This window comes from Marmota flaviventris, chromosome 1 (assembly GCF_047511675.1).
Source record: "Marmota flaviventris isolate mMarFla1 chromosome 1, mMarFla1.hap1, whole genome shotgun sequence".
Classification (NCBI taxonomy): Eukaryota; Metazoa; Chordata; class Mammalia; order Rodentia; family Sciuridae; genus Marmota; species Marmota flaviventris.
Genome location: NC_092498.1, coordinates 91,128,078 through 91,148,576, shown reverse-complemented (window position 1 = coordinate 91,148,576; position 20,499 = coordinate 91,128,078). Strand labels below are relative to the sequence as shown.

The window sequence follows — 20,499 nt, the reverse complement described above, 5'->3', positions numbered from 1 at the left end:
AGTCCTTCCTTGAAGGGAAAACAAACTGTCAAAATACATCCATAAAGGTAATATCCAAGAAAAAGCCCGCCAAGTAGACGCTGATACAGCAAATGTTTTCACTGGACAGTATCTGTACGGTTGGGGTTTTCAGATTACCTTGAATACTGTCTGCAAATCTAGTTAACTCTCTAGGGAAAAAAAAAAAAAAAAAGAATGTTAAGTGTGATTTGCAAAATAGCTACCTGTTCTTCCATACACAAAAATAAGAGTTTATATCTTTTTTTTTGGGGGGGGGGTACCAGGAATTGAACCTGGGGTGCTTAACCACTGAGCAACATCCCCAGACCTTTTTATATTTTACTGTACGACAGGGTCTCAATACATTGCTTGGGGTCTTGCGATGTTGCTGAGCTTGCCTTTCAATTCGTGATCTTCCTGCCTCAGCCTCCCAAACCATTGGGATTAAGGTGTGCATCACAATGTCCAGCAAATTTACTCCATTTTCTATGTGACTGGTCTCTAAAAGCAGCATAATAGAGATTAAAGGCCCAAATTAGTACATGCACACACATACACACACACACACACAACCAAATCATCCAAGTAAGACTAAACGAAGAGGCTGTCTGGTATACCATAAAGCTTACTTAAGGGTTGTGGTTGTAGTTCAGTGATACAGCACTTGCCTACCATGTGTGAGGCAGTGGGTTCAATTCTCAGCACCGTGTATAAATAAATAAATAAATAAAAGTCCATCAACAACTAAAAAACAAATTTTTTAAAAAGCATACTTAAGCTCTCTGAACTTCAATTCCTCTACTATAAAATGAAAGTAATAATAATAGCCATCCCAGGATCTGCATAACAATGTGAAAAGTGCTCCAAAAACTTAAGCATTATGCCAGTCTTACTATAATTATCACAGGTAATAGATAGGTTGAGGAAGTCTTGAAATAACTCAGATATATGTTTTGAAGACTGACAGCTGATGGCCTTATGTCAGAGAATAAATAATGAAATCATGATTGTGACTTATGCACTCTTTTTTTTTTTGAGAAGGTTTATTGCTTTGCTAGCAAAGGAGAAACACAGGGAAGTCCTGTCCCAAAGCCTGTGATTCTTGCCCTCATTTTTTTCAATGTCAAATTTAGCAACCAACAAGGGTCTGCCTGTTAGGAGACTGCTAGATGCTTAGGGGATATATAAAATAAGTACATGGGCTGGGATTGTGGCTCAGTGGTAGAGCACTTGCCTAGCACACATGAGGCACTGGGTTTGATCCTCAGAACCACATAAAAAAAAATAATAATAATAAATTAATAAATAAATAAATATGGACACATACAAATAAATAAAGGTATATGTCCATCTACAACTAAAACAAACAAAAAAAAAGAAGTATGAGTTGGGGTGTAGCTCAGAACTAGCCTAGCATGCATGCAGGTGTGGGTTTGATCCCCAGAACCACACACACACAAAAATCATATAATCTCTTGTTTAGTAAAATGTTAAGAGCTGTTCAGATTGACTTCAGGTACTTCAATCCCTGGTACCTGCCACCATTCCTTTTGTAAATTGGTTCCACTTTTGCTTCATTTTCCCCTAATGAACAGCTTGGGCAAGCAGTGAAGTCCACCTCACCACCCGAGGCAGGGCAATTCCATCAGATCTGCCTCTCCACACCTCAATCTCCTCCCAGTTTTATGGCCTATTTTAAAAGTCTTCCTTTCTTCAAGGTCAGTGAATAGAGAGCAGGAATTCAAGTTCAGGCCAAGCCAGAGGACAAAAGCACATGGTCAGTTTTGTGCCCAAGTCAGCTTTACACCTCCACCCTCCAGCTCCGGAACCAACACCCTCCCCCTGGAATGCCGGCTCTTGAGCTGCACTTGGCTTGCACTTCACCATGCCACAGAGCAATCATAGAACTAGCAGGTTTATAATAATGCACCCAAAAGACAAGCTTCAAAGTCTCCCAAGGTTCAGAACATGTGCAAACAGCAACAATGCATAGACAGGAAGCTAGTTTAAAAATACCGGTTTTCCCAAACTTAATGCAAGTTTTTAATAATAACTATAATTTACAAAGTATTTATTACGTGTCAGGCCCAGCAGCAAACTAGGCTCTTCACATATCCTCATTTAATCCCCACACAACACTTTCAGGTGGGTGTATGTCAGGCTCGCTGGAAGTTAAAAACCTCCCCAAGATCCTAAAGTTAGCCAAGTGAGGAAAAAAAGGCTAGAACTCAGGACTATGAACTCTTATGCTCCTGGCACAGGGCCTTCCCATATGTTGTATAGAAACTGTTGATGCCCCACAGAATTAACTTAATGAATGCCTAAGCACTGTGAACAGCAAAAAAAAAAAATTCTAGCCAGGAATGGTGGCACACACCTGTAATCCCAGCAGTTTGGGAGGCTGAGGCAGAAGGATTGTGAGTTCAAGGTTAGCTTCAGTAACTTAGTAAGGCCCTAAGCAACTTAGCAAGACCCTGTTTCAAATTTTTTTTTTTTTAAATTAATAAAAAGGGCTAGGGATGTGACTCAGTGGTTAGGCACCTCTGGGTTCAATCCCTGGTACCAAAATTTAAATAAATAAATAAATACCTTTCTGGAAAAAAAAATGTACACATTCACACACGCAAGTAACTAACAGCACAAGACCAGTGTTATCTACGGCTTAAAACTCTGACCATCTGGAAAAATAAAGTCGTTAGCAAATTTATGCTGATCAGTGCAATTGGCATAAAGTCACATGCAGTATCAAGGCCAGAACTGGTCATGAAAAGTATTTCTGCAAACTCTGGAATAAGCACTTACACAGCTTGTCCCAGTGTCTAGCTCATTTACACCTTTTACAGATGTCTCAGTCAGGGTCCTGAGGGAAACAGATGACACACCCAAACTAGGAGTTCCAGGAAAGTTTAATAAAGAGGCTGTGCACAGCTGACATCAGACTCAATGGCGAAAAACTGAAATCATTTCCCCTACGATCAGGAATAAGGAAATGATGCCCACCTTCACTACATCTATCCAAGTAGTCCTAGAACTCCTAGTTAGAGCAATTAAGCAAGAAAAAGAAATACCAGCCATTCAAAGTGGAGAGGAAAAAGTAAAATAGTAGTATCTTTTAATATTTATTTATTTTTTAGTTGTCATTTGACACAATACCTTTGTTTTTATTTATTTATTTTATGTGGTGCTGAAGATCAAACCCAGGGCCTTGCATGCACTAGGTGAGCGCTCTACCACTGAGCCCACAGCCCCAGCCCCAATAGTAGTATTTTATGTGCAGAAAATCCAAAATTCCAAAGAGAAACTGTTGGAATAAAACACATTTGCCATAAATTGCAGGATACAAAATCAAATACACCAAATCAGTTGTGTTTCTGTGCTAACAGTGAATAAACTGAAACAGAAATTAAGAAAACAATACTATTTATAGTAGCATCAAAAAGTTTATTTAGGGATAAACTTAAAACAAGGAGCCAAAAGCCTTACACAATGAAAGAAACACTGCTGAAAGAAATTAAAAAGGACACAAGTAAAATGTAATTTTTTTTAAAAAAAGGACAAAAATAAGTGAAAAAACATTCTCCATTCATGGGCTGGAAGGGTTAATGTTGTTCAAATATCCTTACTACCCAAAGCAATCTACAGATTCAATGCAATTCCTACCAAAATCCCAATGGCATTTTCTGCAGGGGAAAAAAATCCTAAAATTCATATAAAATCTCTAAAGACACCACGTATTCAATAGAATCCTGAGAAAGAACAAAGCTATACTCCTACTTCTGGTTTGGAAACATATTATAAAGCTATAATAATCTAAACAGTATAGAAATAGCAGAAAGACTTATAAACCAATGGAATGGAATAGCTTAAAAATAAACTTTTATGTATATGGGCAGATGGTCTTTGAAAAGGCATCAAGAGTGCATGCTGGGGATTGGGACTGAAGCTCAGTGGCAGAGAGCTTGCCTAGCACTGGGTTCAATCTTTAGCACCACCACATAAAAATAAACAAATAAAGGCATTCTGTCCATCTATAACTACAAAAAAAATTTTTTAAGATGGCATGATGGGGAAAGAATGGTCTCCTCAATAAATGGAGCTGAAAAACACAAATATCCACATGCAAAAGAAAAAACGTGGAGGGGCTAGGGTTGTGGCTCAGCAGTAGAACGCTTGCCTCGCACGTGCGAGGTCCTAGGTTCAATCCTCAGCACCACATAAAAATAAATAAATAAAATAAAGGTATTGTGTCCAACTACCACTAAAAAATAAATATTAAAAAAAGAAAAAGAAAAAAGGTGGATCCTTGCCTTTACAACTCAAAATGGGTTCAAGACATAAACATAGGACCTGACATGATAAAACTCCCAGAAGAAAATATGGGAGAAGAGCTTCATGGCATTGGATTTCACAATGATTTCCTGGATATGACACTATAAGTAACAAAGACAAAAACAGACAATTGAGACTATGTCAAACTTTAAAACTTCTGAGCAATAAAGGAAAAAATCAACAGAGTGAAAGGATAATCTACAGAATTGCAGGAAACATTTGCAACCATATAAGGGTTAATATCCAGAACACCTAAAGAACTCCTACAATTCAACAGCAACTACAGCCCAGTTAAAAAATGAGCAAACCAGCCAGGCATGGTGGTGCACATCTGTAGTCCCAGCAACTCTGGAAGCTGAGGCCAGCCTCAGCAACTTAGTGAGATCTGTCTCAAAATTAAAAAGGGCAGGAGATGTAGTTCAGTGGTATAGCATCCCTAGATTCACCTTCCCCACTAAAGAGAAGTACCATCTCATCCAGCAATCCTACTTCTTGGTACACATACAAAAGAACTGAAAACGGAACCTTTGAGAAATATGTCTGCACACACACATTCATTGCACACATATGTTCACTGCAGCAATAGCCAAGAGATAAAAGCATCCTAAATGTCCATCAATTGATAAATGAATAAAGAATATGTGGCATATAAACACAATGGATTCTTATTCAGCCTTAAAAAGGAAGGAAATCCCATCATGTGCAACAATTATGGATAAACCCTAAGGACATTAAAGGAAATAAAAGACAAACACCATGAGCTGAGGTTGTGGCTCAATGGTAGAACATTTGCCTGGCATGTGTGAGGTGCTGGGTTCGATTCTCAGCACCACATATAAATAAATAAATTAAAATTTCATCAGCAACTAAAATATATTTTAAAAAGACAAACACCATGTGATTCAATGAAGTATATGAGGCATATAAAGTAGTTAAAGTCATTGAAACAGAAAGAATGTGGTTACTAGGGTAGAGGGCAGTGGGAAGGAATTGCTCAGTGGGTCTAGAGTTTTTCAATATTCAAAAGTTCCAGAGATCTGATGCACAACAATGTACAAATAGTCCACACTATTTTCAAGTACACTAAAAATGGCCAAGATGGTAAATTTAATTTTTTTTTTACAATAACAATGATAATAATAACAATAAAGGAGCTGTGTGCATAGGTGTGCACAGGATATGGCAAATCACAAGGGCAGTGCAGTACTTCTACGGTTGGATAGGGGGTGCTACTGTCACACCTGGACCTAAAGGCCCCAAAGAGCTAGGGAGGTAGGAACTAGCTAGAGGAGCTGGGACCTTTGGTTTAGGGTCATAGCCCATGGTGACCCTATAAAAAAATAAATACCTCTACTTCACTCTTCTTTCCCTGATCTGTTAATGCCCCACTGGCTGAACAAAAGCAAAGTATGACATCAGGGGGGAGACCAATGACCTAACACATACTATGCACATACTATGTGGTCCATACAGGTGAGCCTCACAGAGTAAACAGGTGGAACAGGTGTGGGCCTAGAGAGACCAATAGTGGTCACCCAGTGAATAGCAACCTGCTTTCCTCTCCACTGGTTTGTCCCCAGCTCATTCACTGCTCCAGCTCCTCTATCACTGCCCCAGACACTGCTACCTGCCCCATCCCCATGGGGTGATGGGTCTGCAGCACCCTCCAATGATGTTCTTCAAATTATCCACCCAAGGACCCTAAGGCAGGAGACACTGTGTAAAACCTATCATATTCAACTCATTAAACTGCCTACACAGAAGCACACGTTATCATGTGCCATGTTATTTTAAATAAGTAACTACACTGTTGGCTCTATTCTTAAAACATAGATAACGTGGCTCTACCTCTGAAGGTACATTTAAATCTGCAGTGAGAAAACACTTTAAAAAAACACATGGCAACGTGAGCACATTCACTCCCTAAAGCCTCCAAAGCCCATTCCTCCCCGAAAAGGACTTAAATAACTGGAAAGGAGGCCACAGCAGTCCAGGAATGGTAACAAAATTTTGGAAGCCAGGTGCAGTGGCACATGCCTGTAATCTTGGTGCCTTGGGAGGCTGAGGCTGAGGCAGGATCATAAGTTCAAAGCCAGCCTCAGTAACTTAGCAAGGCCCTAAGCAACTTAGTAAGACTCTATTGCAAAATAAAAAATAAAAAGGGCTGGGGATGTTGCTCAATGGTGAGCGCCCCTGGGTTCAATCCCCAGTACCAACAAAAAAAAAAAAAAAGAAGAAGAAAGAAAACAAACAGAGGATCAGAATGGATCTAGAAGGGAAGGCACAGATTCAGGAGATGTGGCCACAGTGCATCCTGGGGGCCTGAAGAGGCTCGGGAAGGAAGCCAGAGTACAGAAAGAGGCACTGGGTCACAGTGTGCATTCAGAACAGCCACACACACACTCTAGCCCTTTTCCTACTCTCAGTAGCTGGCAACTATAATTTTAAGTTTTACAGAATTATCTGATTTTTAAAACTCTGTGTGTATATATATTACTATTTATTTATTTGTTTAGGTACTGGTGACAAACCCCAGAGCCTCCACAATCTCTACCATTGACTACACCCCCACCTACATTACTGTTTAAAATTAACTTCTTTTTTTTTTTTTTTTTTTTTTGCAGTAAGTGGGGATTGAAACCAAGAGCACTCATTCTACCACTGAGCTATATCTCCAGCTCTTTTTATTTTTTACTTTCAGATAGGGACTCCCTAAATTGCTCAGGCTGGCCTCAAACTTATGATCCTCCTGCCTCAGTCTCCCAAATAACTAGTTTATAGGAATATACCACCTTGCCCAGCTAAATTAACTTGTAAATTTTTGCAAAAATTGGCATACATTTTCTATTCATTCCTCGTATTTTGATCTCAGACCCAGAGACAAAGGAAATATGGGCATCACAGAAGGAACAGGAAATTGCCTTTTGGTTCCATTAGGAGAACTGAAGCCCAGTTCAGCTAGGGGAGGAAAAATCAGCTTGTTGTAAATGTCAGTTTCAGATTCTATTTGGATAATGAAAAATTCAAAACAGTATTTTGAATACTTAAAAAAGACTGCTAAGCTGGGAGTGGTGGCACATGCCTGAAATCCCAGTACTCCAGAGGCTGAGGTAGGAGGATCACAAGTTCAAAGCCAGCCTCAGCAACTTAGCAAGGCTGCAAGCAACCCAGGGAAGCCCTGCCTCAAAATAAAAAACAAAAAGGGCTGGGGATGTGACTCTGTTGTTAAGCACCCCTGGGTTTAGTTCCTGATACACCCCCCACAAAAAAAAAAAAAAGAACAAATAAATAAATAAAAAATAAAAAGGATGCTAAGCCAGGAATGGTGGTGTACATCTGTAGTCCCAGCACTTGGGAGGCTGAGGCAGAAGGGTTGCTTGAAACTAGAAGTTCAAGACTAGCCTGGGAAACAGACCGGTCCCATCTCAAAAACAAACAAATAAAAAGACTGCCATATTTGGAGAATGTATAACAGGAAGGAAATAGAGTAATAAAGAGCAAGCACTGGACAGAGAGCCAGCTTTTGGGTGCCTCAAAGTTGGTCCAGTCTCATCTGGGCAAACTCAGATGGCTGATTCACAGGGGACCTACTTGATATGAAGATGATGGTCCTGCCACTGCCACATCAGAGGAAAACTGAAATTCACCTCCAGGTGAGATGATGACTCATACCCTCCCTTGGCAGAGATCCACTGTCAAGACTGGACTCAACTGCAGACTTGAAATGGGGGAAGCAAGGTCTGATCTTTCTGCCTCCCTCCTCTCTCTTCACACTACGTATTCCCAATGGTGACTCTGGGCTTCCCAGGCCCTTTACCCAGGTATTTCCCTCAAACAACCACCTCCACCAGCAAATAATGAGACCTGGCAAGGGGAAAAGACACCAGTTAATGAACTGGCAAACTACCTGTCTGCTACCCAGATGGAAAAATGAGAGAAGGCTGCAATGAAAGAAGAGAGGGGAGGGAGAAGGGAGGGAGGAGAGAAGAAACAGAGAGGAGCAAAAAGAGAGAGAACACAACACATCCATTCATATCTCCATGGAGGATCAGACCATGAAATGTGAATAGCTGGCTTGGATGGTCTTTGGCACATTAAAATACCATTAAAAGGAAAACTCTGCAAAGCAAACTAAAAGCATTATTGTCCTGGATTTTTGTATTAATGCAACCGCTCAAATCAAAATGTCAGATTCCTATAGATTATTCTATTTTACACAAGTGTTCAGTCCAGTAAGACATCCAAATTAAACCATTAATATGAATGTGCAGTTGTCTGCAATACTCTACAAGTGAAAATTAAAAGTACTGCCAATAAGTTTTCATGGGGTGCTGGGCCTGCCTGCCAGTGGCCTCAGGAGATCCTAGAAGAATTAGCCTAGACGTTAGGATCTCTCCCCCAAGCCAGCTTAGGTCCCAGGACTAACCCTCACCAGAAGCTCCTATTTATATTTAGTGGTACTGGGGACCAAACCCAGGGCCTCATGCATGCGAGGCAGGCACCCTAGTACTGAACTATATCCCTAGCCCCCACCAGAAACTTCTCTAGCATCACCTTATTTTCAGGGAAGAGCTGTTGTGCAGATTCACACTCTTAACACTTTCTGACCTGATTAGTGGCTCAGTCCCCATATACCCCCTCCAGGCTGCCCTGACACTATCCCAGATGCTGCCTAGTCCACCGGTTCTTCTTCATGCAACAGTATTTAAAGGCAGGGACAGAGGAATAGGCACCATCTTAGAACCACGTGACTAAATACCCAGAGTGGACAAAGAACATGCCCATAGTCTCTCTTGAGAATCAAGAATTGAGGCAGTCAGCTGGAGTGGCACTAGATCCAAGAGGTTCTGTGTGCAGCGTGGAAAACAAGCTGGAGCTCTCCCCTTAGGAAAGAGGGAGCCCCTCTGCAAGCCCTTGCAAAGACACAGAAAGTCCCCTTCCTTCATGACTCTGGACTCCCATGAGGAAATGGAGATCCTTCCAACTAATTCCCTCTCCCTTCTGCTTAAATCAGCTGGAGTGGGTTTGTGTGCTTCCCCCATCCCAACTTGAGGGTAGATTTTTATCTGTTTTTATTCTCTGCCACATCCCAACATTAGAAGCTCAATGAATGAATGTGTAAAATGAAGCCCTAAGGAGCTGATCTCTAGGGTTCCTACTCACACCATCAATCCATTGAGGACCTCTTGGATCGATCTGTTTACTCCTCTGAGGAAAAGCCTTTAAGAGATCCCAGTCATAAACATTCAAGGCCAGCAGAGCCTTCTCTGGTTTTCATATACCTTTCAGTCCTGGGTTCCCTGCCTCTTGGCCCAAATGTCAGGGCCTTTTGCTGCTCATGCGCAGGATTTGGCCCATCCCATTACTCTCTTAAACATCCCCCCCACCCCCATTTCAAGGAATGAAGTCCCACCCAAGCTGAATCACAGGCTTCAGCACCAGTCCCTCCCCAAAGCCTCTCTTTGACTTCCTTCAGCACAAAGAAATCCCCTTCTCTTTGGAAGAGATATCCATGTCTCCAACTCACATGGCACTCTTCTCAGGCAGGTGACTTGTGTGAGCCAAAAGAGCTCTCAGATGAGAATTCAGAGGTCAGTTACTGGCCAGAGGACCAATGTCATCACACCTTTCTGGACCTATTACATCATCCTCCATCCCAAAACCCACTGTTTTAACTTTCTCCATAGACCTCACAGACTTCTACTTTACTACATAGCTTAACAGTATAACTGTTCTCTGCTAGACTGTGAGCTCCTGAGTGCAGGATTTCTGTTTTATTAACTGCTACATCCCAAGCACTTGGAAGAGTAGGCACTCAATAAATATTTGTTGAATGAATAAATGGATGAGTGAATGTGTAAAATAAAGTTGATCCCTGTTAATGAGTCTATGATTCTTTTAAAGCCTTGGTCCCCAAAATATGGTCCTCAGACCAGCTGGGAACTTGCCAGAAATGCAAATTTTTGGGTCCCCTCCCAGAGCTCTAATCAGAAACTCTGTATACCAAGCTCTCCAGGTAAACCTTATGCATGCACAGTTTGAATTCCACTGTGCTAGAGCATCCAGACTCTACATACTCACAAAGGCATGTGGGATTTATTGAATACCACAATAATATTTACTGAATGCCTAGACCTTATGGGTCTGCAGACAGATCTGGAGGCTGTGAATGAACCAATGAGACACTCATTTTTTTTTTCAGTTGTAGATGGACACAATATTTTTATTTTATTTATTTATTTTTTTGTGGTACTGAGGATCAAACCCAGTGCCTCACACATGCAAAGCATGCACTCTACCACTGAGCTACAACACCAGCCTGAGACACTCATTTTACCGGCATAAGGATAACAGGAATACATTAAACTTTGGTCCCCAAAAGGAAATCATGGTGCACAGATTGATCATTCTCCTTACTCTATTTCTAGGAATGTCATGAAACTCATAAAAACTTAATCAAAGCTGAGTGAGGTAGTATACACCTGTAATCTCAGATACCTGAGAGGCTGACGCAGGAGGATCACAAGTTCTAAACCAGCCTGAGAAGTCCCTGTCTTTTAAAATATAAGGAGATCATGTCTCTTAAAAAATTGTGGTTTTTCAAATATTTTTTAGTTGTTAATGTAACTTTATTTTTTATTTATTTATATGTGGTGCTGAGAATCAAATTCAGTGCCTCACATTGAGTGCCAGGCACATGCTCTGCCACTGAGCCACAACCCAGCCCCTTAAAAAATTGTTTTTAAAGGGATGTAGCTCAGTGGTAGAGCACTAGTTTAGCCACATATGAAACCCTGGATTAAATCCCCAGTGTTGGGAGTGGTGATGTGAATCATGGTCTTTGATTGTCCTGTGGCAGGAACGTGCCTCGGCTGGGAACTTCCTGTGCAAAGGCTAAGGTTAGGACTACCCAGTTGCTATGGTGACTCCCTACTCAAAGAAGATTCTGTGCATGGCCACTATCAGATAATTATAATTGGCTGCCCAGAACTTCATCTTTCAGCCTGCTTTCTTTGAAGAAACCTCAGAAAAACCCTTTTGATGTTAAAACCTATAAAATAAATATTCTGAGCTAGTAGCTCTGAGTCATTCATTCTTTATCAGGAATTGATGTCCCACCTGGTCTCAGCTTTCTCTCTATGTGTGTCTGTTTGACTTTTCTAATCCCCCATTGCCCCTCACAGGTTTCTCAATTAATTCCGTGCTGGTCACAGCACCGCAGTACCACAAAAAATTAAAAATAAAATAAAAATTTTAAAAAGCTGAATCAGGAATGACTGAATCAGGAAGAAGCCTTCATGGAAACCTGCAGGTAAACACTGCCATCCAGATGAGTCTGCAGCAATGGCCACAGGAGCACATCCATGGACACTGTGAAATAAAACCAAACCATGTCCAAGCCAATGGCCCAGAGCTGAAGGTGTGGGCCTCCTGGCAACTATAAATGCCCATAAGCTGACTCTGCTCAGAATGACAGCAGATATTTTCTTCTGGACAAAACTTCCAAATCAGAAGCCAAAACCCCAAACTCTAAGGTTTCCCCTCTCCCCACAAACTTGGTAAAGGAATATCAAAGTCACTAAGTCTTCGATGGCTTTCCACTATCCTTAGACAAAATCCAAACTCTACAACCAGGCAGCAAGAGCTCTCAAATGCTGGCCCATCACAATCACACTGTACCCCAAAAATATGAACATTTCTTACATGTCAACTGCAAATTTTAAAATATAATCATTTTTGCCAGGTGTGGTGCATGCCTGTAATCACACAGATTCGGAGGCTGAGGCAGGAGAATCTCAAGTTCGAAGCCAGTTTTACCTAGCAAATTATCAAGGTCCTAAGTGAAGCAGTGAGACCCTGTCTCAAAAAATTAAAAGGACTAGGGATGCAACTCAGTGGTAAAGTATCCCTGGGTTCAATCCCCTGTCCCAAAATAAACATATAAAGTCATTTTTTTTTTTTTTTTTTAAAGAGGCTAGCTCAACCTTTCTCTCTGGCCTCCTATTATCTCTCCCTTTGTTCCTGTTTTCACTACCTGACTCCTACTCCAATCCCAGACCATACTGACCAGTTCTCACTAATTCCAACCCCGTGAGCCAACCCTCCACGTTTTCACTTCTATTTGCCATGCTCTCACCCCTACCCCAGCCCACACCCCTCAGTGCCTCCCTAGTAAATTTTAGTTATGTTTAGGTTATTTATTCATTTATTTTAGGTACTGAGCATTTAACAATTTTACCACTGAGCTACATCCTCAGTCCTTTTTATGTAATATTTTGTGACAGGGTCTTACTGACTTGCTTAGGGCCTTGCTAAATTGCTGAGGCTGGCCTTAAACTTGCAGATTCTCCTGTCTCAGTCTCCCGAATTGCTGGGATTATAGGCAAGCACCTCCATGCCCAGCTATGCTTAGGTCTTAACGCTACAATCCCAGGACTCCATCCTGACCACCATCCCCATTTATACACACAACATATAGTCAAGCCTCCTGTGTATTTTCACAGCTTCTTGCCTTCTTCCACCATATTTATGGGTACACCACAGATTGCGGCCACAAACTGCCTGGGTTAAAATTTTCACTAGTAGTTAGGTATCTTGAATGAATAAGTCATCTGAACTTTCTTAGCTTCACTTTCTTTGTCTGTAATGAGGTATCTTCTTCACTGTCTTATGAGGCTAAATAAATTCGTTTAAGATTATAGAGATTCAATAAATTAATGTATATGAAGGCACATGGTAAGAACTATGTATAAACTCTGTGAGGCAGGATATGATACTATTTTTACTGTACTTACCACGTCATGTGGCAATTGCCTAGGCTATAAGTACCACGGTCAGGGTGGGTGGGGATGTGCTGCACTAGGACTAGTTGGTCTTGAGGCAGATACTGGATAAAATGTTTGATGACTGGATGTAGCTTCAATGTGTTTTTTTTCTGCTGTCCTGTGCTGCCTCACAGTGGCTGCCATCCCCAGAGGGTAGAACAACTTGTTCTAGGGGGGAGTTATTATTATCATTATTTTGTGGTTCTAGGGGGTAGAGCCTAGGCCCTCATGCATTGCTAAGCAAGCACTCCAACAATGAGCCACATTTCCAGCCTTCCAAAATTCTAAGCCAGTTTTACTTAGCAAATTATCAATGACCATCAATCAGCTCAAGCAAGAAATTCTTCCCTATTTTCTAATGATCAAATGAATGAAGACATGCAAACAGCCAATGAAGACATGAAAAGATGCTCAGCTTTAATCAGCATTAGGGAAATGTGGATCAAAATCACAATGAGATACTACCACATGCCCACCAGGATGACTATAACAAAGAAGTAAAATTCCGGATACTCAGGAGTCTGAGGCAGGAGGATCACAAGTTCACACAACTCAGTGACCCTATCTCAAAAATAAAATTTTATTTTATTTTTTTTAATATTTATTTTTTAGTTTTTGGCAGACACAAAATCTTTGTTTGTATGTGGTGCTGAGGATCGAACTCGGGCCGCATGCATGCCAGGCGAGCGTGCTACCGCTTGAGCCACATCCCCAGCCCAAAAATAAAATTTTAAAAAGGGGTCAGAGATGTAGCTCAGTGGTGGAGCACTTGCCTAGCAGTGGCACTACAGTGAGGCTCTGGGTTTAATTCCTACTTCTGAAAAACAAAGAGGGGCTGGGGTTGTGACTCTGCAGTAGAGTGCTTGCCTAGCACATGTAAGGCCCTGGGTTCAATCCACAGCACCACATAAAAATAAATAAATAAAATAAAGGTATTGAGGTATTGTGTCCAACTACAAATTAAAAAAGAGAGAGAATTACAAGTGTTGGTGATAATGACAAGAACTAGGAACAAGGAATATAAACAGCATAGTCATTATGGAAAAATTTAGCAGTTCTTCATGAAATTCAACACAAATACCATACGATCCAGCAATTCCACTCCTGGGTATATATATATCCAAAAGAAATGAAAACACATGTCCATACAAAATCTCGAATGTGAACATTCATAACCTCATCATTCAAAATGGCCAAAATGTATAAACAAGTCAAATGTCCATCAACTAATAAAAGAATAAACAAAATGTGGTATATCCATTCAACAGAACATATACACAGCCATGAAATGGAATGAGGTACTGATACATGATAATATGGATATCATCTGGTAACGTCATGCTTTAAAAAAAAACAAAAAAACAGATACAAATCACCACAAATTGTATACCTCAACTTATATGAAACGTCCAGAAAGGGTAAATCTATGGAGACATAAAGTACATCAGTGGTTGCCAGGGGCTAGAGGGAAGGTGGATGAAAGGTAGGAAGTGCATGCTAATGGGTCCAGCATTTCTTTTTCAGAGTGATGGGAATGTTCTGGAATTAGATAGTTGAAATGTTTGCATAATTCTGTGGCTATACTAAACCATCACAAATATGTTCCTTTTGCAGGGGTGGGTACTGAGAATTGAACCCCGGGGTGCTTTACCACTAAGCTAAATCCCCAGTCCTTTTTATTTTTTGAGACAGGGTCTCACTAAGTTGCTGAGGTTGGCCTCAAACTCATGATCCTCCTGCCTCAGCCTCAGAGTCCCTGGGATTACAGGTATGCACCACTGCAACTGCCATTACACTCTAAATGGGTGAACTGTATGATATGGGAACTGTATCTCTATTTTGTTTTAGAACAGCAACTGAAACAAGGAATGACAATTTCCAAGCACTCCCGTATGTACCAGATAGTACTGTGTGCTAAATAATTTCTGTATATTCATTCCTTGCCTTTAAATAAGGCAAGAGAGACAGCAAGTTTTCAATTAGTGAGTAAGCTCAGCACAGCCTCAGGCATATAGCAGCAGCTCAACAAACAGTTCTCGGCCTAGTCCCATGATTCATTATGAGAACTGCTGGCACAGACTAGGGTTTATAACAAAAGCCTTAGTGAACAGTAGCCTGATACAGGAGGCCTGTTTACCCCAAAGCTATAATGGAGAGAAACTGGGGAATCCTAATGAATGTGATGTTGGGACAGAGTAGAAAGAAGAAATCACTAGGCCAGTACAAGGCCCCAGGGGCAAGGACTGCTGTGGACCCCCCTCCCACCTCAGAGAAATGTTTGTCAACCGGGAAAGGGAAAGCAGTGGAGGTTACATGCACAGTCTGTAACTTGAATTTCAGGGATTCCAATCTGACTCCACCATCTACACAAGTTTCTTAGCCTCGGCGGCCTCAGTTACCTCAATGGTAAAATGTTCACAGGATTGTTATAAGAAATAAACGAATGTGTGTGTGTGTGTGTGTGTGTGTGTAATGGACTTATTGATTAAATGAGTGCTATGTGTATACATACATACACACTCATTTAATTCTGTACACAATACATAGAAAGCGCTTAGAACTATGCCTACAGCTGGGTGTGGTGGTGCATGCCTGTAATCCCAGAAATTTGGGAGGTTGAGGCAGGAGGATCCCAAATACGAGGCCAGCCTCAGCAACTTAGCAAGACCCTTAGCAACTTAGGAAGACTCTATCTCAAAATAAAAAATAAAAAGGACTGAGGATCTCAGAGGTAAAGTGCCCAGGGTTCAATTCCCAGCACAAAAAAAGAAAAAAAAAAAAAAACTACGCCTAGCGTGTAACAGTTCAATAAATGTTAGGAACTGCGATTATCTCAGCTTCAACGTCATCGTCAATCTGTGAGAGGCATTTCTGATTAGATACTCAAGAGACTGGTCGCCAAGGGGCAGTCAAGGAAGGCGGCAGGCGTTCATCGACATCTACTCTTGGGGGTCTCCTAGTGTGGTCATTTTACACACGTGTGTAAATGCGAGCGTCAAAGCGCTGGGACCAGAGAGAGGGCGGAATCTGTCTCAGCTCAGCTGGGCAAGATCTTATCCAGGATTCCAGCAGCTGGGAGCGAGCGAGGCAGCCTGGGGCGCACAAAGGCGGGGAGGCGCACCCCCGCCACCGTGAGATCAGGATCCGGGAGCACCGAGGAAGGAGGGGCTAGAAGGAGCGCGGGATCCCGGGGCGGGGCTGGGGGAGGTCCGTCGGGAGGGAAAGGCCTGTCCGGAGAGGGGACAGCGGGCGCAAAGGGCGTGCGCGGTACCTGGAGTCGAACTTCTGGCCGTCGGGGAACGTCCCCACATAGTGGTAGCGCACGAAGTCACCGCTGCGCACGGTGCGCGGACACTCGTCCGGCACGAAGCGCCGCTCGATCTGCAGCTCCGCGTCGGAGCCCAGGCCCAAGCCGGCCACAGGCGCCGCCTGTCCGGTCACCCAGAGCAGCAGCAGCAGCAGCGGCGGCGGCAGGGGTCGCGAGCCCCGGGCCCTGAACGCCATCCGGGCAGCGAAGACAGGAGAGAGAGGGGGCGCAGAGTGGAGCTCGGGAGGCGCGGGTCGAGTCTAGGCGCGCAGCGGCGTTTGCAAACGTGGAAAAGCCTTCGGGTCCTGTCCGGGCGGCAGCTACCACCCCCTCTCTGGTTGCCCGCCCCCCGGCCCCAGCCGCGAGGGGAGGAGCCGCGCGCCGGGGGCGGGCGCGCAGCTCCGCTGGGCTTAGGAGTTGGCCGGCCGGGAAGAGGGGGTGGCAACTGGAGAGGGGCCCAATCTGCATCCCGAACCTGGCGAATTCTTCCGCGCGGGGCTGAGGTCCGAGGTTGGGAGAGTTTATTGCTCAGGCCCAACCGCTGATCTCCGCCCCTCCCTAGAGACTCATTTAGGGCCACGAGAAGCTCCTACGTGGCCACGGATCCAGTTTCCCCTTACTGCCTCGCGGAAAGGGGGAAACTTGGTTGTTTTGTTTTGTTTTAAATTAGTTACAAGGGTAGAATCTACATTGAGCGAAGCCATCCTTCGGCTTTTTTTTTTTTAATATTTAGAGAAAGGGGGAGGCATATTTTGCTAGACATGCCTCGCTAAACATGCTAGTCATGTTTCATCCTGATAGTTGTCCGGGTGAAAGTTTTAAGTTGCTTAATGTGCACAAAGTCATCAATGGATGCAGTGTGGATTGATAAAACTACAGACAAACCACAGATCCACATACACGTAACCATGTAGGTAGGACTTCATAATAGAGACCCAGCTGCCACAAGAAATTCATTAGTTAAACGCATCCTGTGCTTAGAATTGGCTTAATTGATTAAAATTTCGGAACACTAAATCACCAGCCAGATGTGTAATCCCAGCAACTTGGGAGGTTGAGGCAGGAGAATCTCAAATTCAAGACTTATCTCAACAGCTTAGCTAGACCCTCTGCAATTTAGCAACACCTTCTCTCAAAATTTAAAAAGCAAAAAGGGCTGGGGATGCAACTCAGTGGTAAAGTGCTCCTGGGTTCAACCTCCAGTACAAAAAACAAAAAATAGAAAAACAAAAAAAATAGAAATAGTAAAGCACCTCTCAGGTTCAATTCCTAATACTACCAAAAAAAGAAAAAGAAAAAGAAATCACCAGCACCAATTTTTAAAAATAAGCAAGGTGTAGGTAGTGGTACATACCTGTAATTCCAGCATCTCAGGAGGCTGAGACAGGAGGATGGCAAGTACCAGGCCAGCTCAGAAACTTAGCAAGGCCCAAAGCAACTTACTAAGACCCTGTCTCAAAATAAAAATTAAAAAGGGCTGGAGATGTAGCTCATTGGTTAAGTGCCCCTGGGTTCAATTTCTAGTACCAAATAATAATAAAATTAAAATATATTTTAGAAAAGAAAGTCTAGAGCTGGGGTTGTTGCTCAGTGGTAGAGCGCTTATCTGGCATGTGTGAGGCACTGGGTTTGATCCTCAGCACCACATAAAAATAAATAAATAAATAATAGATGTCTATCAACAACTAAAAACAAATTTAAAAAAGGAATATCTGAAAGGTCAAAGGCCAGTTTAGGGGTGCAGAGCAGCTTGAAGGAAGGGAAGGGGGATCTGAAAACAGATTGAAATGAATTAAAGTCAGAAGACTAGGGTTTTGTCCATAACCTCATCAGAACATCTAAGCCAAATGTTAACAATGAAATCAAACAATCTGGTGGAGATAGTTCACCAAAGGAAAAAAAAAATCTACTTTTTATTGATCCTGGAATAAAGGAGGTTTTATGAATTGGAAGTTCCTCTGAGAGCAATAAATCCTGGAGGCTGAAAGATGCAAGCTGTTAACTTTAGCTTGGCACTCACTAAGCAGGGCTAAAGAAATGACCAGCATTGGGCTTGGGTCACCACCCAGCAGCAGAGCACTTGCCTAGCATGGGCGAAGCTCAGTTCAGTCCCCAGCACTGGGAAAAAAAAAAGAAAAGAAATCATCAGTGTTAAGAAAAATATCCTCAACCAGCCATCCGAGCTGAACTGAGGCCACTGGGAAGTCAGAGAACTTAGTTTCTATCAGCTCCCCGTCTTACTCCCTCCCCAAGGGTTTCTTAGATATTCTCCCACTCCCAGTATTGACTACACACCTGAATTCACCTTGAGATATGATGAAAAACCCTGGACTAGAAGACAGATTATCTTGGTTATAAGGTTGATGTTCCTCCTTTATTCTCTGAACCTCAATCTTATGTCTTGTCTACCCTGCCCCATAAGGTTTCTGAGAGTATCAATTGGGGGAGGTAGATGATCTGCACAGCATTATGTATTAGGAATCATATTTATCTATAAGTATTAGAAACCCAACTCAAAATCTCTTAAACAATAAAGAAAAGTATCATCTCTCAAAATAGGAAGTCTGGATTGGCAGCAGGTCCAGAACTCATTAATCAATTGTCTATATAACCTCCCCAAGGGCCCAGGGGTCTCTGTTCATCTACCAGGAGGGTGGCTACTACCTCATGATTGCAACATGGCTGCCCCAGATACAGCTAATATGTGTAAGTAGCATCATCCTGAAACACAAGGGGATCTTTTATCCTCCAAGTATCATTCAGTAGGAGCAAGGACAACCTTTCCTACCAGACCTACTCTCATGTGCCATTGGCCTACATCCTGGGAACAAATTTTTACCCCTCAAACATCAGATAGAGCTCTAATCTCTAGAGTATACAAAGAACTCAAAAAGTTAAACAACAAAAAAGCAAATAACCCAATCAACAAATGGGCCAAGGACTTGAACAGAAACTTCTCAGAAGAGGATATACAATCAATCAACAAATACATGAAAAAATGCTCACCATCTCTAGCAATCAAAGAAATGCAAATTAAAACTACTCTAAGATACCATCTCACTCCAATAAGAATGGCAGCCATTATGAAGTCAAACAACAATAAGTTCTGGTGAGGATGCAGGGGGAAAAAGGTACACTCATACATTGCTGGTGGGACTGCAAATTGGTGCAGCCAATTTGGAAAGCAGTATGGAGATTCCTTGGAAAGCTGGGAATGGAACCATCATTTGACCCAGTTATTCCCATTCTCGGACTATACCCAAAAGACCTAAAAAGAGCATACTACAGGGACACAGCCACATCAATGTTTATAACAGCACAATTCACAATAACTAGAATGTGGAACCAACCTAGATGCCCTTCAATAGATGAATGGATTAAAAAAGCGTGGCATTTATACACAATGGAATATTACTCAGCACTAAAAAATAACAAGATCATGGCATTTGCAGGCAAATGGATGGCATTAGAGCAGGTTATGTTAAGTGAAGTTAGCCAATCCCTAAAAAACAAATGCCAAATGTCTTCTCTGATATAAGAGGGGTGACTCAAAATGGGATAGGGAGGAAGAGCATGAGAAGAAGACTACCACTAATTAGGGAAGAGAAGTGGGAGGGAAAAAGAGGGAGAAGGGGAGTTGCACAGAAGATGGAAGGAGAACCTCATTGTTATACAGAATACATATACGATGTTGTGATGAGAAAAAGAAAAAAAAGTGTGTCACATTAGATTGGATAGAGAGAAAGGACGGGAGAGGAGGGGAGGAGTAGTGGGGATAGGAAGGGCAGCAGAATAGACAATATGATTGATGTGTGTACATTTCATCTATGTATTATATGTCAAAATACTTTCTGCTGTCATATATGACTAAAAAAATAAAAATAAATCGTATGGTTAAAAAAAATTACAAAATAAAAACAACCTTGGACTTGAAAAAAAAAAAAAAAAAGAATTCTCTTGGTGGATTATGCCCCCAAAGGTCCATGTTCATAGTCCTCTGCAACACAGTAGAAACATTTGAGAAGCCCTGTAGTAATG

The 20,499-nt window shown here is 42.1% G+C and overlaps 1 protein-coding gene across 1 annotated transcript in view; it reads right to left on the bottom strand.

Moving 5' to 3' along the window:
• Positions 1–16,806, bottom strand: part of Fkbp9 (FKBP prolyl isomerase 9) — a 47,923-nt gene extending 31,117 nt beyond the window's left edge. Inside the window, exon 1 of the mRNA XM_027939637.2 lies at positions 16,426–16,806. Within this exon, the coding sequence (XP_027795438.1) occupies positions 16,426–16,658 (233 nt within the window). The 5' untranslated portion in view covers positions 16,659–16,806. The remainder of the gene's footprint in view (positions 1–16,425) is intronic.
• Between the last annotated feature and the right edge of the window lie 3,693 nt (positions 16,807–20,499).